The 21,709-nt window shown below is 36.6% G+C and overlaps 1 protein-coding gene across 1 annotated transcript in view; it reads right to left on the reverse strand.

Moving 5' to 3' along the window:
• The window catches only part of LOC129004362 (mediator of RNA polymerase II transcription subunit 13), a 204,351-nt gene that overhangs the window by 115,545 nt on the left and 67,097 nt on the right, over positions 1-21,709 (reverse strand). Inside the window, exons 3-5 of the mRNA XM_054432934.1 lie at positions 2,975-3,059; positions 1,337-1,420; positions 722-876 (exon numbers count right to left, since the gene is read on the reverse strand). Coding sequence (XP_054288909.1) covers positions 722-876; positions 1,337-1,420; positions 2,975-3,059 — 324 coding nt within the window. The remainder of the gene's footprint in view (positions 1-721; positions 877-1,336; positions 1,421-2,974; positions 3,060-21,709) is intronic.

Below are 21,709 nucleotides of genomic sequence, written 5' to 3' on the forward strand. Positions count from 1 at the left end.
GATTGTCGAGGGAGCACAGCACCTCCCAAGTGAAGAGAATCGAAAACAAAATTACAATGTTAAATATTATGAAGAGAAACAAGGGGCCACTATGGGGTGCCCAGCCAAGCTGAACAGAAATTGCGTAGGCCCAAGCTGTGGGGCTGCCTTCAGCACTGACAATGACGTGTCATTAAACAAAATGGAGAGGGCCACTAAGTGTGGCCTTCCCGATCTGTAGGGAAGGAAAAGTGAACGATAAATGCGACCGCAAAGGGTTAAAACCGCTTTATCATGGCTATGACTTATCTTAGTAGTAAAATAGGTAAAGCCTTTATCTCAACTGTGTTTTTTTCTTGACTCAATTTTGTTAGAAGTACAGTAAAAGGTTTTATTAATGTGTGGTACAGACACTGTAATTGTTGTTTTAAAACCATAAATAATGTAAGGATAATATCCATCTTCATAGTAATGACAATGTTAAAAATCAAAATAATGGTTTAAACACATCCCGAGAAGAAAATGGCAAAAACATTGGTAGTCGTGTACCGTATTGATTCTGTACAGAGAACCGAGGTACAATATATGCATTAAACATATTTTCCAAAGTAATCAAAAACTTAACTGTCCCGTCCTGTCCCGCAGACTCCTATTGAAATGATAATACAGCTAACCCAGTGAATCACAGAAGATGGTTTAGGAATGCAATAAAAATACCCTGAGGCGTCTTGCTTAGACTGACCTCTGACTCCTGAGCCGGAGTGTAGACAAGCCTGTGCCTGCTGCAGGTGTGCTCGAATCAACGTCCGCACTGGGTGATGTTGGCGCACGTCCACACTGGCGCACACTGTGCTCTCCCCATGGACGAAGAACGCAAACGAGAAAGACAAGTGGCCACTATAACAAACGAGATACATGAAATTTTATGTAAAAATCAAACTATATTGTAACTTGTTTGTTGTACTTGCCAAATATCTATATACAATTTTGCTAGGCCTAATGCTTAGGTTGATAATCTTTTTCTGTATTTTTGTCAAATCTTTATCACATTGAACAGTTTTATTTTTATTTTTTTATTGTTCAATATAAGTATAATTGAGTTTAAAGAATAAAGGTTATATCTAAACACCTATTTTTAGACCACATTGAATGTATTGCTTGTTTCAACTTATTGGAAGTAGATTTTGCCGCATGAATGAATAGATAATCAAACATCCTTTAACTACATGCTTTGTCCAAATAGTTTATTAATAAAGCTAAATTGATAACATCTATTTATAGTTTTATAAATCTTTACTAGAGATAAGCAACTAAATTACCCTGTTCAAGACTACAAGCAAACCAAAATAAAATCTACCTTTTTTCCTGCATCTTCTCTGATCCGTCATAAGGTTGCACAAACCATTTGCCCAACCGAACAAAATCTCGTGACAGCAAACACCTGCAAGAAAAATGTCAAATAATATTATGAACCGGACTGTCCAAATGGAATAAAAACAATTAATTGTACACAATGCTATGCTGCTACTATTCTAAACATTCAAAATACTAGCTTGGCATTTACCAAAATATTGAATTGTCCAGCTTTTTAACAGCATCTATTTAAGACAACAATTTCACCAAAAATATAAACAATTGTATTAATCTAATACAATTCAACAGTGATATGGTGAGGGCACCAATGAATTGTCGTTTTAGCTTGAGTTTCTACTTGTATCCAACATGGGAAAGTAGGCTATTAAAAGCTACAGTGTAAAGAATCGTTTCAACGTCAAGTCCGTATTCTCCTGTACTTCCTAATGATAAAACTTAATGCAGTGTTGAAAAATGTAATTTATCACACCTAAAGCATTGCACCAGAGAATGGTGACATATTATTCATTTATTCAACACTCAAAATTGTATTTTACCTCCCTAGTTTTTACCAAATAACCTGTTCAATATTTTTACATCAAAGCTGGACACCCTATATTTAATTAGAATTACCATTTCAGGATCATTAAAATGTAGATTCTAATGATTTACCACTTTTCATACATATTAAATTACTGTAACTTTTGAGCTGCCTTCAAATTCTAGTGTGTTTATGCACACGGTTTCTGATCAGATTTTGCGTTTCCTGGCAATCACTTAATCGATCAGAAAACATCAAACTCAACATTCAAAAAAACTTATCTAAATCTAAATGGCCGAAACAGTAATTCACTGGTTATACCCTAAGTTGTGATGTAGTAAATGGCCAATTAGGATTCTGATCTTAAATGTCTTATGAATTGTACCTTAACTGGTTCACTGTGAAATACATATAATATATTGCAGTTCCCATCAATAATCAAATAACCATGACAAGAACAAACAACCTTGTAGGAAACACTATAGCTTGAAGATGGAAAGAAATTATTATTTGAACTATTGACAAAAAGAATTCTGGTTGGAACATTAATTTTGTTTGTGTTTAAAAAATCAATGATTGACACCAGCAACAGGGTGCATTCAAATAGGCACCAAAGTTACTTTCAAGACAATCTGTGGTAGACAATGCAAAACAAAGCTTAATATGAATTTTTTACAAAACAATCATTCAATGGGGCACTCCCCTTATTTTCTGTACAGAAGACTCAAATTAAAGTGGCAATGATGATACGATAGCATAAATCTAAGGTTTAGCTTATTTGAACTAATGTCCAAGAAACAAGACCCCGTAATGAATGTCCAAACTGAAATTTGTCTTTATTCATTAGTTCTATGTACCATCTCTATGCAGAAACTTAATTAAACCTTAAACGTCTTAAACTAAGAATGATGTACCGTATTAAAGATTCTGTTAAGGTGATAAGTGCTCAAAAAGCATATGAATTTCCAACCATCAAGTGTATAGTACTATCAATAAGTAATGCATTTAAGTAAAAGTTAATTACAAACCTAAACCATTAACTGAATAACACAACTGTCATATAAAAACAGTAAATTCTTTGTCTTTAAAACTAAAAATTACCTTTCAATGAGATTATGGAGAGCTTTGAAGAGAAGTGATCTACATTCATAGGACAGGCCACTCTCCCACGAACCTTGATCCCCTTCTATAACAACAGGAGAATTAATGGTTATTCATGGAAATAAAAGTAAAATCCATTCATAATATAGGGTGACAAAAATAATGGTGCAAAACTAAACAGTTGGTACATCCGTTTCCATGATTTCAAACAGCTGATTGCTAAACCAATGGAAAAGGTGTGTTTATAAGTTTTTTTTTCACAAGGTAATGTTTTGTCTCAGTAGCTTAATAGAGTACCACCATTGACTTTTGGATACTGAAGTAGATGTCCCTTCTATATGGACCAAATGTAACCAATTAAAAAAAAGAACCTAGTTGTGTAAGCCAGTCACAGAATGCACTAGGGACTAAAACTCTATTTTCTACCTTATTTTTTGTTGCTGGCCAATTTGATGGGTCATAACAATTGCTATAGCTCACAGTAAGTCTTTCCATCAGTTTGAATTGGTCAAAGAAATTGTGTGTTTGACAGAAATCAGTAATTGAGACCAGCAAAATCTGTCGGTGGCTCAAATCAACTATGACGATTTTATTTAAAAATACCCCCGCCGCAGCAAACCTGCCGACTAAGCGAATTCCCATTTGTCTGAATTGATTTTCAGTTAAATATATTTTAATAACATTAGGTTTAACGAGTACCTAGGTTTGCTGCTACACAAGGAAACTAATAACGTGTGTTTTTCAGTAAAATATTGATAGCTTAGTACAAAATAAATAAATTTGCCAAGTTTGATCAAAATATATCCATAAACAAGCAAACTACAACATTTGACAATATTCTCCATAAGAATAACATGGGAAATTTAAATTTACAATTTTTTTTTAATTTTCTCCGTTACTAATAATCAAACAAAAATACTTTCATATACTAAATTATTTGGTTTTTTTAAGCTCTTTTCTAAAGAGAAATCGGGAAATTTTGTGTTTTGAGGGTCAAAAGTGAGAAAAAACAATTTTTACTCCATAAAACCCCCCGTAAAGCCCCGTTCCCATGGTCCGATCGTGCTGGTTCGCGAACTCATTCAAGTTTATCCCGCTTTACACCTTTAAACCAAATTTCATCAAAATCGGACAAAAATTACTCAAGTTATCGCGTTCACGGACGTATATAATTTATATACATATATAAAAATTTGAACGAATGGTGTTTTTGGCCTCTGGAGACATCAAAATGAAAAAGTTAATCGGTCCCGGGTCTAGGTCTTACCGTGCCACCTACGGTAATAGCTACTTCCCTATAGGGAAATTCGCTAAAAAAACTACAAATTTAACATGGGGATGGAATGTCTAAGCCTGCCAACAAACACCTTCTATAAAACAAGGAAAATCATTTTAAGTTTTAGAATTTTCTCGTACTAATGCTATTGGTAGTGTTCAGTGGAACATTTGGACCAAATTTAGGAAGGAGGCTCCTCACTGGAACTGCATAGATCGTTGGATGAGGCAATTCAAGACAACTGGATGTTTGTGTGCCGGGAAAAGTTTGTGCCGTCCTCAGTCTCCACCAGACGCTGTGGATAGAATCAAAGCTATGTTTGCGCGGAGTCCAAAAACCTCGACAGTCAAAGCAGTTAGGGAACTTCACATACCGGTACCACAGTCCACAGTTTACTCAAGTGTTTAAGACAAAACCGCTTACAAACTGCAGTTATTACATGCATTAAAGCTTACTGACAAGCCAAAACGCAAACATTTTTGCCAAGATAGCTTTGATTCTTGTTGATATTCTTTGATTTTGTTGACAGGCTTCTTGGTACACAATTATTAAGCACCTGAGACAAAACATAACCTTGTCGAAACAAACTTATAAACACGCTCTTTCTATTGGTGTATCAATCAGCTATTTGAAATCACGGAAACAGATGTACCAACCGTTTAGTTTTGCACCATTCTTTTTTAATTACCCTGTAGATCTAAAACTAGCGAATCAATCAAGTAGGCCTACTAATACAAAATATTTGTACTCTACAAATTTCAGTAAGAAAGCTATGTGACCTGCAGTGTGATTAGAGGATTACAATTTTTAATATAGAAAGAGGTCAGAATTTATAGTCCTACTTTTGGACATGGCTTTACATTGATAAAATTATTTTGTTACCTTACAATATCCTTCTACAGTGTTGAAACTGTTTTAGTTATTCAGTAATCCCCTTATCATGATGCCTCACACTTTGTATGCCAGTCCCAGTTTCCACACATCAGTTGGAATATTGTAATGAAATTGAAGAAGATTAATGCTTAAGATCCAAACCTTTTTCTTTCAAGACCTTTCTCCAATGCAAACCAATGACTAGTATTTCAATGCAATTGAGATGGCTTCAAAAAGTAAAATTTATATACCTTATCATATTGTTTATATTGAAATATTTTTCACAGAGCCAAAAAAGTTTATGTATAGCAAACAGAAAGGTGTTTCTTGTGTCATGTCCAGAGTCCTTGGCCTGATATGTCTCATCTCTGACCCTGGATACCAGCTGCTCACACCTCACACACCCTCCATCAACATAAATATTTAGAAAAGTTGATTGTGTTTAGAAAAATATATTATTTTTAAGTCTGTGTAAAGTTGCAAGATAAAAAAAGAGAAAAACACTCAAAACCTATTTACAAGGCACAGGTTTAAAAATAAAATGCAAAATAAACTTTCAAATGGATAAAATAAAAGTTCATATTCGTATGAGTTTAGTAGATTGTGGACACCCTTAGGCCTCTCGCCCACTATACGATTTCAGTCGTACGACACTGTGTCGTACGATATTCTTATCGTATGTTTGGTCCTTGTCCACTATATGACACTTTATCGGATAAATGACCAGTTGCTCGGTAGCCGTGGAGGAGTGAGTGTGTTGCGCAAATCTTAACAATGTTTTTTTTTGTCAAACAATGGATCCGTTACGTGTTGTTGATATGTGGCTGCTATGGCGCAGAATTAAGAGTCGTAGGATTAAGCGGAAGTATTGGATTCACCCTATTAATTAAAGTAGGGAACACACAGGATCATTTCAAACTCTTTTTGACGAACTTCGGCGTGATGATAACAAGTTTTTCAACTACTTCAGAATGTCTGCTGCGTACTTTGATGAATTACACCAGAAAATAACAGCTACAATTGTTTACCAAAATACTAAACTGAGGAACTGCATCACTTCTAAAGAAAGTCTAGCTATTACGTTGAGGTTAGTAAGATTATATTATATATTTGATACTTTTTGTTGGAAGTGGTCAATGTGGGGCTACATCATTAAAAAAGTAATTATTTTTTTTATGTGTAGATTATTTCTTAAGTTAATGTAGGTTAATGTTAAGTTAATGTTCCTATTTAAAGACATTTCAAAATTATACGAGTCCGTGCCATTTAACAAGTTTTTAACTTTACTAATGTTTGTTATATAGTAGCTTTTACAGGTTTTGGGATGGTCTTCGTCATAGGTTTGTATGTTCGAACATGTTTTGTATTGTTTTTAAATATTAATACTATTTGTTTAAAAATATAATCTGCAAAAACTAATACTTAGGTATTTTAGACAAACTATTTAACACAATATAATTAATAACAATGGTTATACAAAAATTAAAGAATAATAAAGTCGCATTGTTTTATTATTTTTTTAAAAATATTTACTTATAAGTAATGCAGTACATTAAAAGAAAAAATATGAACGAACTGTCAGGAATACACACAAGATCAAAACCACGCAAAATGTTGGCTGAAAAAGACAAAAACTAAGCGATATATCAAACATAAACAAAAAATATACAAGTATGAATTAATTGTAAAAAATGTATGCATGATCAAAATTGTGCAAAAAAAAACAATTTAAAAAGACGAAAACACCATTTTAAATTACAAAACTTAAATTAGCGAAAGTCATGCGAAGTGAACAGCGAGAAGGCTCAGGGCGAACTAGAACTAGGACTTGGGGAGAACGAGAACGCACGACATACGATAAAAATCGTATAGTGGGCGAGCGCCCATTTGATCATACACACCACTGCGAGTTGAGTTACACAGTCGTACGACAGTCGTGTATCACAGTGGCAGTGGACGACTGCTTCACGACAGTCTGTCGTAGTCTTGAGATTATCGTACAGTGGGCGAGCTCTCATAAGAGCCAATGGTTCACTGTTGAAATGTTGTCGTTCCGACACAGTGTCGTACGACCGAAATCGTATAGTGGGCGAGGGCCTTAGTTCTAGAAATGTCTGACTCAGTATTTCAATTGGAGACATCTCAAACTGACGGCTTAATGACCTTGTAACTCTGATCCTACTATGATTTGAATGTCGATACAATTTGCGTGTTATAGTGGTGGTGTAGTGTGGCCGGCCTGTGCAGTGTGCTGTGCTGGTGCGACACTGACAGTGGTGTGGGGCCGATGACCCAGGACAGCTAGGGTCAACGGCAACGGCACGGGCACACACCAACCATCCAAGTATCACATTTTCAAATACCTATACGCGAGAAATTAATGGGTGTCTAACTTTTGTTTTAAACAAAGAAGTCTTAGGGTGTTAAAAAGAACGTTTACAAATTGAAATATACGTCAATAATAACACAACTAATAACAAAACAAGATAAATCACCGATATTTTGTTAATCAACTTTCGTTAGGGTTATTTTCATTATGTATATAACTAGCGGTAATCCAATTCTTGTATTAAAAACTACAGTTTTGTAATAAATCGGTCGTACTGGAACTGGACTCTCTAGAGGCATTCAATTCATAACGTCACTCTATCTACAATCGTCATTCCTCCAACACCCCGAGCGAGGTCGACTACTCTAGCAGACGACACTAGGGAGAGAGAAAGTAGTCTGTCTCGACTCGACTCTCTGCTCTGTGGTGGCAGCACTGTCGCAGGTCGCAGCAGCGCGGGAACTGCAGCGCCCACGGCGTTTGGCGGCCGGACCGGTAACTACCGTGCACCGGTTTTTTCCCTCGCATCAGTGTTGCCAACGCACATAACTAAATACTTCAGTGTTTTTCAGTACTTATGTCCTTATGTGTAATCATGTTGAGCTTTAGTAAAATCCATATGAATAGAATTTAGATGCAATGTAGGCCTACAGTTCCTCACACCTAAACAGGTCTATATTTTCATGTGGTTTATTATAACCCCAATTGTTTTGATAAAAGTGTCCAAACTCATTTTGTGTGCTACCGCGACATGATTACTTCCATACTGAAAAACATCACACCAAAACAATTGATAATACACATAAATTACTGTAATTGTATCTATAATTACGAGCTGTTTTGTTTTAGACCGACTAATTTAGCCTATTTCAGACGGTGTCCACGACCACTACAGAACCTACAGTACTAGTAGGGGGCACGGATCAGAGAAGTGTTCCGTTACGTAGCGGGACTTTCGCCTTCTCCGACTCGCTTTTATCCGACCGTTACAAGAGGCCCGTCTGACCACGGCTAGGTGGGAACGTGAACATAAACAACGTGTCTACAGTTTATCAGTTTATCAATCCAGCTGTTTAACTAATAATGAGCAAGTCAGCTTTTGGATGGTACAAAACTTGATTATTGGGTTTTTATGAATGATCCTGGTTAGAGAAACAGCTGATTCCGGCCCGCACACATTTTTGCTCATTGTATATAATAACTCACATCCTTAGCAATACTTTAATACTTTGAAATGGCGACCATACGAATAGGAATTTTGGTATTTTAAGTCAAGTATTCGAGTGTCCCTGAACGCCAGGTAATCATCTACCTACTATTTCAATACTGAAAGTACTTGCTCTTTGGGTTGCGTTAATAAAACACTCTGTTTAAATTCAGTTCTGGATAGACAAAGCTCTGCAACTGTGCAACTCACTAGCGACTACCTACCACAATTACCACACTGAAACAACGTACTGTGCATCAATGTCATAGAGCGGAGTAGAGCAGGGAGGTGTTTCGCTAATCGTCACTTTCTCTGGTCGGTGTCACCACTTGACCCCATTACTAATTACTGCATCTGCATCCCCTCCACACCAGACTAATGTTGACATAGACAAAGCTCTGCAACTGTGCAACTGACTAGCGACTACCTACCACAATTACCACACTGAAACAACGTACTGTGCATCAATGTCATAGAGCGGAGTAGAGCGGGGAGGTGTTTCGCTAATCGTCACTTTCTCTGGTCGGTGTCACCACTTGACCACATTACTAATTACTGCATCTGCATCCCCTCCACACCAGACTAATGTTGACATAGACAATCCTCTGCAACTGTGCAACTGACTAGCCGACTAGCGACTACCTACCACAATTACCACACTGAAACAACGTACATCAATGTCATAGAGCGGAGTAGAGCAGGGAGGTGTTTCACTAATCGTCACTTTCTCTGGTCGGTGTCACCACTTGACCACATTACTAATTACTGCATCTGCATCCCCTCCACACCAGACTAATGTTGACATAGACAATCCTCTGCAACTGTGCAACTGACTAGCCGACTAGCGACTACCTACCACAATTACCACACTGAAACAACGTACATCAATGTCATAGAGCGGAGTAGAGCAGGGAGGTGTTTCACTAATCGTCACTTTCTCTGGTCGGTGTCACCACTTGACCACATTACTAATTACTGCATCTGCATCCCCTCCACACCAGACTAATGTTGACATAGACAATCCTCTGCAACTGTGCAACTGACTAGCGACTACCTACCACAATTACCACACTGAAACAACGTACATCAATGTCATAGAGCGGAGTAGAGCAGGGAGGTGTTTCGCTAATCGTCACTTTCTCTGGTCGGTGTCACCACTTGACCACATTGCTAATTACTGCATCTGCATCCCCTCCACACCAGACTAATGTTGACATAGACAATCCTCTGCAACTGTGCAACTGACTAGCGACTACCTACCACAATTACCACACTGAAACAACGTACATCAATGTCATAGAGCGGAGTAGAGCAGGGAGGTGTTTCGCTAATCGTCACTTTCTCTGGTCGGTGTCACCACTTGACCACATTGCTAATTACTGCATCTGCATCCCCTCCACACCAGACTAATGTTGACATAGACAATCCTCTGCAACTGTGCAACTGACTAGCGACTACCTACCACAATTACCACACTGAAACAACGTACTGTGCATCAATGTCATAGAGCGGAGTAGAGCAGGGAGGTGTTTCGATAATCGTCACTTTCTCTGGTCGGTGTCACCACTTGACCACATTACTAATTACTGCATCTGCATCCCCTCCACACCAGACTAATGTTGACATAGACAATCCTCTGCAACTGTGCAACTGACTAGCGACTACCTACCACAATTACCACACTGAAACAACGTACATCAATGTCATAGAGCGGAGTAAAGCAGGGAGGTGTTTCACTAATCGTCACTTTCTCTGGTCGGTGTCACCACTTGACCCCATTACTAATTACTGCATCTGCATCCCCTCCACACCAGACTAAAGTTGACATAGACAATCCTCTGCAACTGTGCAACTGACTAGCCGAATAGCGACTACCTACCACAATTACCACACTGAAACAACGTACATCAATGTCATAGAGCGGAGTAGAGCAGGGAGGTGTTTCACTAATCGTCACTTTCTCTGGTCGGTGTCACCACTTGACCACATTACTAATTACTGCATCTGCATCCCCTCCACACCAGACTAATGTTGACATAGGCAATCCTCTGCAACTGTGCAACTGACTAGCGACTACCTACCACAATTACCACACTGAAACAACGTACATCAATGTCATAGAGCGGAGTCAGCAGGGAGGTGTTTCACTAATCGTCACTTTCTCTGGTCGGTGTCACCACTTGACCACATTACTAATTACTGCATCTGCATCCCCTCCACACCAGACTAATGTTGACATAGACAATCCCCTGCAACTGTGCAACTGACTAGCGACTACCTACCACAATTACCACACTGAAACAACGTACATCAATGTCATAGAGCGAAGTAGAGCAGGGAGGTGTTTCACTAATCGTCACTTTCTCTGGTCGGTGTCACCACTTGACCACATTACTAATTACTGCATCTGCATCCCCTCCACACCAGACTAATGTTGACATAGACAATCCTCTGCAACTGTGCAACTGACTAGCTACTACCTACCACAATTACCACACTGAAACAACGTACTGTGCATCAATGTCATAGAGCGGAGTAGAGCGGGGAGGTGTTTCGCTAATCGTCACTTTCTCTGGTCGGTGTCACCACTTGACCACATTACTAATTACTGCATCTGCATCCCCTCCACACCAGACTAATGTTGACATAGACAATCCTCTGCAACTGTGCAACTGACTAGCCGACTAGCGACTACCTACCACAATTACCACACTGAAACAACGTACATCAATGTCATAGAGCGGAGTAGAGCAGGGAGGTGTTTCACTAATCGTCACTTTCTCTGGTCGGTGTCACCACTTGACCACATTACTAATTACTGCATCTGCATCCCCTCCACACCAGACTAATGTTGACATAGACAATCCTCTGCAACTGTGCAACTGACTAGCCGACTAGCGACTACCTACCACAATTACCACACTGAAACAACGTACATCAATGTCATAGAGCGGAGTAGAGCAGGGAGGTGTTTCACCAATCGCCACTTTCTCTGGTCGGTGTCACCACAATATAATCGAATATAATACTTTGTATTTATTCTGTATGAGATGTCGCTCTTGACGGCCAAACCATGGCAACAAGAACAAGTTTGAAAGAGGATAACTATGAATCATGAGACCGATACATGTTATCACGACATGTCATCAGAGATGGATTTCCACAACATTTCACATTTAAACTATCAGAATCTAGCACAGCCTGGAAACTCGTGTCAGTCACGTGATCGTGCGTAGGGTTATTCCTACAGTACTCTTTTGCCCTTATTATTACCAGGTGTATGGCTTGATTCGACAAGAGCGCTAACTTGAATAGTCCTGGCTCTGTGTTTCACAGGTCCACAGTTTCTACACCTGGTTTGTTCCAAATTCTACAAATTGGTTTTTGTTCCAATAATGAATTGGCACAGGCTACGTTACCATATGAATGTTCTTACATATTATGGTTGGCAAATGGAATTATACTATACTTGATGTTATACAGTATCACGTGGTACTGGTATTTAACATACTCAAATCATCCAATCACTGAGAAGGAAGTAAAGAATCGCTCTATTGACGGGTTGGTAACAGTGCGGGTGACCTTGCACGATTAGATGATAAGTCCGGGGTCAGCACCACAGCTATCTGTGTCTCATCGTGTTTACGTATTGATCAGTCCTACTCGCCCCGCCAAAACCGCCACCGCTACGTCACCGTCGACCATCGTCTTGCTCTTGCACAACCAGTCGGTGTCTTTCACTACTGCCGATATTCAACATAAATAAAATAAACACACAAACACAAACATTTTAAAAAACCTTTTGTGTAGATATTAAACTCAACTAAATACAGTACAGTACCTAGTATTTTATACCTGAATATTGGATTTCGATTTCAGAGACGCGACGTTATGTTAACACTGGCTTACCTGATTTCGATTAATCATCACTCATAATCAATCTACTTTTTATCATGGATCATTTCATGCCATTTGTAAGTGAATCGAAATGCAATACCAGTTTATATGGCAAATGCAAACTAAAAAACAAACATATAATAAGCTTTAACTTGAAATGTAATTATCAAGGTTGACGTGCACTAAATAAATGTTTAAATACACAATAATTTTGATGTCTCTAATTATTTGTGAAATATTATTTTGTATTCGTTTAGTTTAGTACTAACATACATGATTGATAAAAAAACTATTTTTAATACTTCTGTACATGCACAGAGTCACACAGATAAACAAACGTAAACACTTAAGTCTTTAACAAAATGACACACCTAATTAAAAAAAAAAAAACACTATTTAAACAGCGTGAACGTTTTAACAAAAACACTGAGAATGGCGAAGGCCTTAATTGTTTACAAAAACGACAGCTTCTAAAGAGCTGCAACCGAGGAGGCGAGGAGGGTAACACAAAGGGTAGAAGATTCCCACAAAGTACAGACGTTCGCGCCTTTTAGTCCAATTTGAAAAGTCTCTTCTCTCATTCACAGCTTTCTTTGTCACTAAAAAACAACGCGGCAGAGAGAATCTGTTTGGTTTTATATTTAATAACATCTGTAACTAAATAATAACCTAGAATTAATAGTGATAATTTTAGTAAAGGTAACTGTTAGTGTAACGTCGTTTTCTAGCTAGCCTGTTAACTATTGGTGCAATAATATGACGAAATATTCTATCTATTGTACTTTATTTGAATTGTATTTGTGAAGAGGATTATGTTTATTAAAAACACCCCCACCGCAGAAAACCTGCAGACTTAGAGCGAATTTCCATTTGCCTGAATTGATTTTAAATTAAATCTATTTAAATAGCTTGAGGTTTAACGAGTACCTAGGTTTGCTGCTATAGGGAGGCTAATAAAGCGTGTTTTTAATAAAATGTTAATAGATTATGGTAAAATAATAATTGTAATTTGGATAGTAAGCTACAAGTTACAGACACTTGATTGAAATTGAAGAATTATTAAGGTAAAACATCGTTTTCATGAAGTATCAATATTAAAGTAATTAATTTTATTGCTTCACTAAGGTGTGTCGTTTGATTCTGGTGGATCTATTGGCATCAACTACAAGTAAGGTTTTTAAAGTATGCTGGTCTACACTTTTAAATATATATTTTCATTACATCTAGTAATTTATTCTAGGCATTTCTTTTTCATTTTTTAAATACTTTAAATTCATATTTTCAAATTAAATCAAGTTATTATTTTTTTACTGGAAATATGGCAATAAAATTCTAGACGATTCAGTTCAGTAGTAATTATAAAATCCTAAAAAACATGTTTAAATTTGTCCCATAAGAATAACCCCCCCCCCCCCCATAATAACTGTCCCATAATAATTTGAAGCCTCCTTCGTCCGCTTATTATTTGTTTATATTTTACGACTAACGAAAACTCAAAATTAACGTCAACTCTGTTAGATGATATAACTCCAAATTGAAAAATGTAGTGTGATGAGTAGGCCTAAAACGAAACTGTTTGATGGTTTATTGATTCTCATATAAACCTCCCCTGAAGCAGACCTGTACGACTAGCGAATTTCATCATCTAGATCAAGTTTTAGTCCAATTTTGATCTAATTTTAACAGATGAACAAGTTTTGCATACCGTAGTATTATTATAGTGTACTAGGAGTCGCGCAATCCCATGTAAACCACTCGGTCATCCCAAGGTTGCTGCATCGACATTTTTTTGTGATTTAATTATAGATTGCCATTACAAAAGGCAATTTATTTATTTATTTAGATGACAATACTACATTACATACAGGCATTGTAAAGCAATTTGTAAAGTGCTATCCACATGTATACATAAATAAGCAAACTACAGTACTGTAGTTCAAAAACAGGATAACATGAGATTGTTTTACAAATAGCTTTTTGCTATTCTCTCAAAAACTACATTCTTCTCATTTACTTACATTAATGATTCAATATTGTAAATGATTTGCTTTAAGATTTAAAAGAGGACTCGGTCCAACCAAAATGTTTACATTAAGGGGATGAAAACCCCGCAAAGCCGAGTTTTGGTAACTTTAAAACCCCGATCCCACGAAATATCCCCCCCTTATGGGTAGTTGTACCCATAAAACTTCACGTTTGTTCTAAATTTTGTCTAAATCAGGAATTAGTTTTTAATTAATAGTGTTACACAATGAAGTTCGTAAACGTCGCACGAGCTGAAGACGAGTTAACATTCTTATTATGCATTATCTTTTGTCCCAAGGACTTTTTCTGCTATAAGAACGCCAAACGATGTTAGATAGTTTTAAAACTACGGTGTTTATCAATTTTGACAATATTCACACTAGCGTATTATTATTTATTCGTCATTACAACCGGCTACATAATGTTCGGATAGTTAACTCTTCACTGATTTTGTCGAAGGCTAGCTCGCGCAAATCAGCAGATATTACTGTCTCGCGCAAGTCAGACGTTTATAAATGTTCTGGCGGGTAATTTCGCGCAAGTCGGCTCTCCCCGTCACGTCGTCGTTAACTCGTGTAGGGGAGGGGAAGTTAAATCGCGAATGGAAATTTACAAACACTTGCACTTACGTGAGGGAGGACGTAGTAGACCTTTTCTGGTTAAACGAGTGAACACGACAGCCAATAGAAATTTCCAAATTTGGACAGATTAGCTGGTCTGAGAAATAAAATGTTATACAGTACTGGATTTTTAAAGGTATCTACAGTATCTACCAAGTGTATACCAAAAACTCGTGACTTTATATTTTGGATTTTTGTGTTCACGAGGGAGTTACTATACATTAGGTATAAATAATGAAACCCCCTGATACCTAAAAGGATCGAATAACAGGGGGGAGAGCATTTCAAAACCTCTCTTATATCTCTGAGTTGTATAAACAAGGTTCTAAATGTCTATTGCGTTTCATTAGAGATCAATACCAATGATACTCCTGCTAATTCCAAAACACACAATCAAACAACAAAAACAAATTTTAAAATTCAAAACTTAAGTGTTTGGCGTAAATTTCCAACCAAACCATTGGTTCTGGAAATAAATATTGTGATGTGTGTGTCAGTGTGTCAAGTGAATTTAATATCGGTTTGTATCTCTACAATGTAAAATCAGCGGCGCGGCGCGGCGTGAGGTACCGTCGCTTCGTCCAAGCTAGTTGACAACAATACAGTACCAGCGTAGCAGTTGTGTGGGGGGAGGCTCGTAGCCGTAGTAGAAAGTCTTCGGGGGCCCTTCTAGGTGGATTGTAACCAGCGAACATCAAAACCCGAGCATGTCATCGCGTCACCATTACACGAGAACAGACAGCGAAAACCGCTGTTTTCAATCACATGCGTTGGGGATAACACTTTTTTTATCCCTAAATAACACAGAATCAGCTGGAGTCACAAAACTGATGTACGTAGGCCCAATCTCGATAGAAAACATACTTCTTCTATTGATTTTTTGTGTGTATTATATTACGTTGCAAAATTGTGCGAAGAAATAACATCAGTATCGCTAAAAAAACACCAACAACAAGTATTTTTCTAGACATTGAAAAAGCTTTTGATAGCTTGAATAGAGGAAAACTAGTAGAGAAACTTCAAGAACTTAATATTACCCATAATGCTTTCTCGCTCCAAAATTACATAATAGACCGTCAACAACTTGTAGAGAACTAGAATACACAAATAAAAATTATGAAATCAAATACAGATCTGAACTTCGAGAAACCTATAACGGGATTCCGCAAGGATCTATACTTGGCCCGATCCTCTTCCTAACATAAATAAAATCTTTTCCGAATGACCTATCTATATATAGTGATAGCTCCTGATCATAATGTTTGCGGACGACACTACCACAATAACACCAACTAACTCCAACATCCAAAAAGGAAAAATAGAAGAAACACTTCAAACTTCAATAGCCATCTCTTAGAGTAAACTGCCATGATCACAACCTCAGAGTCAAATCAAACTTTGATCTAAACCAACATAAACTAACAAAAACCAGCAAAACCCCCAATTACATGGGAATATAATTGTGCAACATCTTGCCTTACAAACTTAAATAAATAAACACGCTCTCTACCTTAAAAAAATATATATAAAAAAACTCAGACAATACCTCATAAATCAACCTAATTACAAAATCACAGAATATCAGGAAGAACATACATTTCCCATAAAGTAATGCTAAAACACAAATCATATACTCACTCACACTACAACACTACATACACATCAAAAAGTAAGTAAGAAGAATGATTGAGAAGAATTGACAATTCCCCGGTCTTTAAGGACTGCTGTGAAGACTCCAATGGTAACTGGTAAATGGTTACTAGTCCGGAAAATAGGTGTTTACCGGATAAGCATGTAGGAATCTGGTAAACACATTTTGGACGAGTGACGTACGACATTTACCATCAACCTAACAATAGCAAAACTGACAAAATCAATAATATGTTCCCATCCATTTACGGGCTAAAGAATCCATAGGCTATGTACATGGTGGCGCAAAAAGGATGGTCGGATTCGAACTGCGAAGTTAGTAGTTGGGGGAGGTTCGGGTCCACTACCGGCCGTCTGTAAGTCGACCATGGTACCCAATTTGCAGCGATATGGTGGCAGTGGACGGTCGAACACTGCATTTTAGCTGTGGAACAGTTTTTTTTTTCTTTTTTCCCTTTTTTTCCTTTTTCAGAAACAGTGAATCTTTTTTTTTCTTCGTAACGGCTGTTTCGACAACATTTTGGCGTAGCCCGTATGGGACTGGTTCCTGTTCGCAGATCATATTACGTTGGGTGACTGCATCTCGGACAACAGGGTCCATCGTGGTAAATCTATTGGACGGCAGTTACTCCACAAACATTGGAGACCGTATGAGCGTCAGTACTTCAAAGTCCACTACGTTCTATTTATATATATTTTAATTTTTTTATGGTTTTATCGACATAGCCTACTAGCAAATTTGTAACTTACAAGGTTATTTTATGTAATAGGGAGTTTGAAAGTGGCCAGAAACGTAAGTCAGTAAAATTTATGCGTAAAATAATTTGTGTTATGTTCATTATAAAACCGACCATCCTTTTTGCGAACTTCTCTAAGAGGAGAGGTTATGTATTTTTCTTTAAAGTTTAGTGTGAAAAGATTATAAGTGAAGAAAATTGTATCATTATTTGTAAGATCAGTAACATTCACGATAACAAGTGCCTTTTTTTGTTTGGTTTTTTTAGGTTAAGAATTTTGACTGTTAAGAAATGGTTTAGAATAATGACATTTCTATACAAAGTTCATTTCATATAGTTTTTTTTTTTTTTTATTTACCAGGATTACATTGATAATTATTTTTATTCAAGTCTAACAAATACCTGAGGTGTTTTATAATATAAGTGCAAATAGGGTACCTAATCAAGATCAACTGGTGTCCGACAGTAGTTATTTGTGTAACTAGTGGGTAAAGTGGCACTTTGCTGCACACGAGAGCAATGTTTACGCACGAGCCGCAGGCGAGTGTGGAATGATCTCGAGTGCATCAAAGGCCTTTTGCACTCGTGATACACATTATATTTTTCATACAGTCACTATAAAGCATATAAATAATAAGTCTTTCAAACACTATACAACACGTTTTTAGGTTCAGCTGGCAACACAAATAGGTGTCCTAGAGAAAGTAGTACCCGGTCCGTATCACTCCGCTATTTTTCCTCGGCAAGAAATGTGCTCCGCGTTTTGAGAATATAGTTCCGTATGTTTTTGTAATTTGAAGTGGTTTCCGCGCCTAAAAAAATGCTTTAAAGGTATTTTCTTGTTTATTAAGATCGTAGGAATGTTTTAAAAACGTTTAAAAGAAGAGTCCAGAAAGTTCAGAAATACCGAAACTATAAACACGAAATGACAGGTTAAATCGTAGTTGTAATAGTCAATCAGCTGCTCATAGTATTATTATCTTTAAGTGTTGCCAACCTATTTCCAAGCGTACACGGATTACGTGCATAATAGAACCACGCTGTTTTGTGTTGTTTCGTTGGAATCCTGATGTGCGGCAAAGTATAAACCGTACGACAAAGTATAAACCGTACGGCAAAGTATAAATATGCAGCAATTAGCAGCTTTCTGTACTATAAACAGTACAAGGAAGCCAACTTTGTCGAGTGACTGCAGGAAAAATTCATTATGCTAAAGTAATGCGTAATTAAATCCCATGTTTGTTTAAGCAATGACAATCAATGACTGTTTTCCGGACTACATCCACGCGTGGAAAGTCCATTAAAACAGAGTAGTGTGGGTAAAATATAGTTTCTACTATTGTATAACAGTAGTACGTAATTAAATCCCATGTTTGTTTAAGCAATGACAATCAATGACTGTTTTCCGGACTACATCCACGCGTGGAAAGTCCATTAAAACAGAGTAGTGTGGGTAAAATATAGTTTCTACTATTGTATAACAGTAGTACGTAATTAAATCCCATGTTTGTTTAAGCAATGACAATCAATGACTGTTTTCCGGACTACATCCACGCGTGGAAAATCCATTAAAACAGAGTAGTGTGGGTAAAATATAGTTTCTACTATTGTATAACAGTAGTACGTAATTAAATCCCATGTTTGTTTAAGCAATGACAAGCAATGGCTGTTTTCCGGACTACACCTACGCGGGGAAAATCCATTAAAACAGAGTAGTGTGGGTAAAATATAGTTTCTACTATTGTATCATTAAAATTCATTTTTAGCAAATTGGGGGAATATTACTGGTTGCATGCTAACTTTATTCAAACAATCAACAGACCAAATTATTGAATAACAGTATCGTAGTATGTTAAATTTAAAGACAAAACAAGATTTCAAAATACGTTATTACAGCTAACTTTTAGATAAAGCTCCCTGTTTAAATATAAACTCAGTTTTCGAAGATGGGACCAAATGTGTTTTGCGGCTTTCGAGTATTTTCAAGGCGTTAAAACTTTAGCTGTCGGAAGACGACACGAGGCCCTAGTGGATGAAACATTGAAATAAATTATTGTCAATCTCTTTGAATGAGGTGTTTTAGAACCTATTTTGATAGATTTGTACTTAGGGAAATTAAAATTTAGAAGCAATCAAGGATTACGACGACACATTGTCTACGATATAACAATACCAACTGGGGTATAGCGTATACTGGTGGTAAAATTCCGAACATTATCATAACTATATACCAACCGATCTCTTTATCGTTAACTTCTTCAAAATAACTTTGAAAATCAATAATGTTAGCAGCCTATAATTACATTCATACAACAATAATAAATTGTAGACGCGTAATTATTAAGTCAGATTATTTAATTCAACAATAAAAAATGACGAGTGTAAATTCGAGAACTCTTGTCAAGTGTAAATTCCTAAAACATGTTTTATAGAGGCAAAACTAAAATTACAAATGTGAATGATTGAATAGCTTATAGACAGTTTTAAGAATAAAGGAATATAAAACATAAAAATAATGATGTTGTAAATAATGTATTGCAGCATATTTTAGAGTTTACATATTAGCCTCTGAGTTTATACACGATAGCTTAAACAATGATTGACCTTACGCTTGTTATCATTTAATTATTGCTGCCGGCCGCGATAAGCTCCTTATCTACAACAAGAGGCCAACCTTCTGTGACGTAGATCCTCTCCATCGGCGGCCATTATGCATTTCTACTTAACAGAACAATGATTTCGCAAATACAGTAATTTGAGATGGGAAAGGATGTAGAAATCAAGTAACATTAATGGTAAAATATTAAATGTGGAAAATAAGTGACAACATATACCCCCGCCGCAGCAAACCTGCAGACTTGGCGACTTGGCGGTTTGTGTATCTAGAGTAGTTCCGTTTAAAGAAATTCGGTTAAGTATATACAGTGTTAATTTTCCATAAACATTTAAATCTTATAACTCAAAACAGACAACTATGAAAATTCGACTCAATTTATATTATTTACACACAAAGAGGTTTGATATACAAAAAAATACTATGATGTCATCACTATTATAAATCAAATGTTTGTCCATTTATGCATATTTGCACGTGTCCTATTTTAATGTTATCCTATTTTGTAATATTTTACCCTATTTGAGTATTTTATAAGAGCTATTTTGCATATTGGTACCTATATAAATATTTTAACATTTGAACTAATGACATTGTAGGTCTATTTTGGATTGTAACATTTGGAAGTACTGAACCCCAAGCATAATTTTGACCACGAAGACTAAAGACTAAATAGTTCCCAACAGCACATATTTTAAGATCCCTCAACAAAAATCACTGGAATGTAGACATATTTCTGGGCTTGTCTTTTCAACAAACTGTATCGCTTGGAGTGTGATGTATGAGTTGTCTGCCGCCCTTGGCCTAAAACTACGGACTTGACACACTTGACCGTGTGCTGCTGATGGCTAGCAGAGTGGACAACTAAGCATAGACACTAGCTACGCAGACGAGAGATTCACAAGCAACAAAGTGAAAGCTCGCATAGCGAATAAACGAAAATGTATACTTATAATACATTAACGTTAATTAAGATATGGAATGAAATAAATTATATACGTAATGACATTTTATCATGCTAAAGTATTGGTGCTGTATAGGTTGTACAGCATTAGGTTAAACAACTAATCGTCTCAAGTAATTGAAAACCATTGTAAATAAACACAATATAGAAAATGTTATAACAACCGATGAATCAAACTTATATATATCTACAATTAGAAATGTATTAGGCCTAAAACGTTTTTGAACAGTCGTAATTGCCCCATTGCTTAGTTATAATCATACACCCAAAATGTATAGTCAATGCTCAATAGCATTCATAGGAATGTCCTTTCTTTTGTACTGAATTTAGTAATTTGCTACTGTACTGTAGATGATTTGTTACAAGCATATGTTAAGTTATTAATTTATTTACATTTTCGTAGACAGTCCATAAGACTAATATGTTAAAAATAGTATCATTTCATTTTCAGTTTTTAACGAATAACATGAATGTTGTACTTAGCCAAAAACTAACTGATTGAAATCATTGTGCGCTATTAACATATTGTACGGTAGCCTCCAC

This window comes from Macrosteles quadrilineatus, unplaced genomic scaffold (genome assembly GCF_028750875.1).
Source record: "Macrosteles quadrilineatus isolate MER2022 unplaced genomic scaffold, UCM_ALF_1.0 Scaffold_1__1_contigs__length_201487025, whole genome shotgun sequence".
In the NCBI taxonomy this organism is placed as follows: domain Eukaryota; kingdom Metazoa; phylum Arthropoda; class Insecta; order Hemiptera; family Cicadellidae; genus Macrosteles; species Macrosteles quadrilineatus.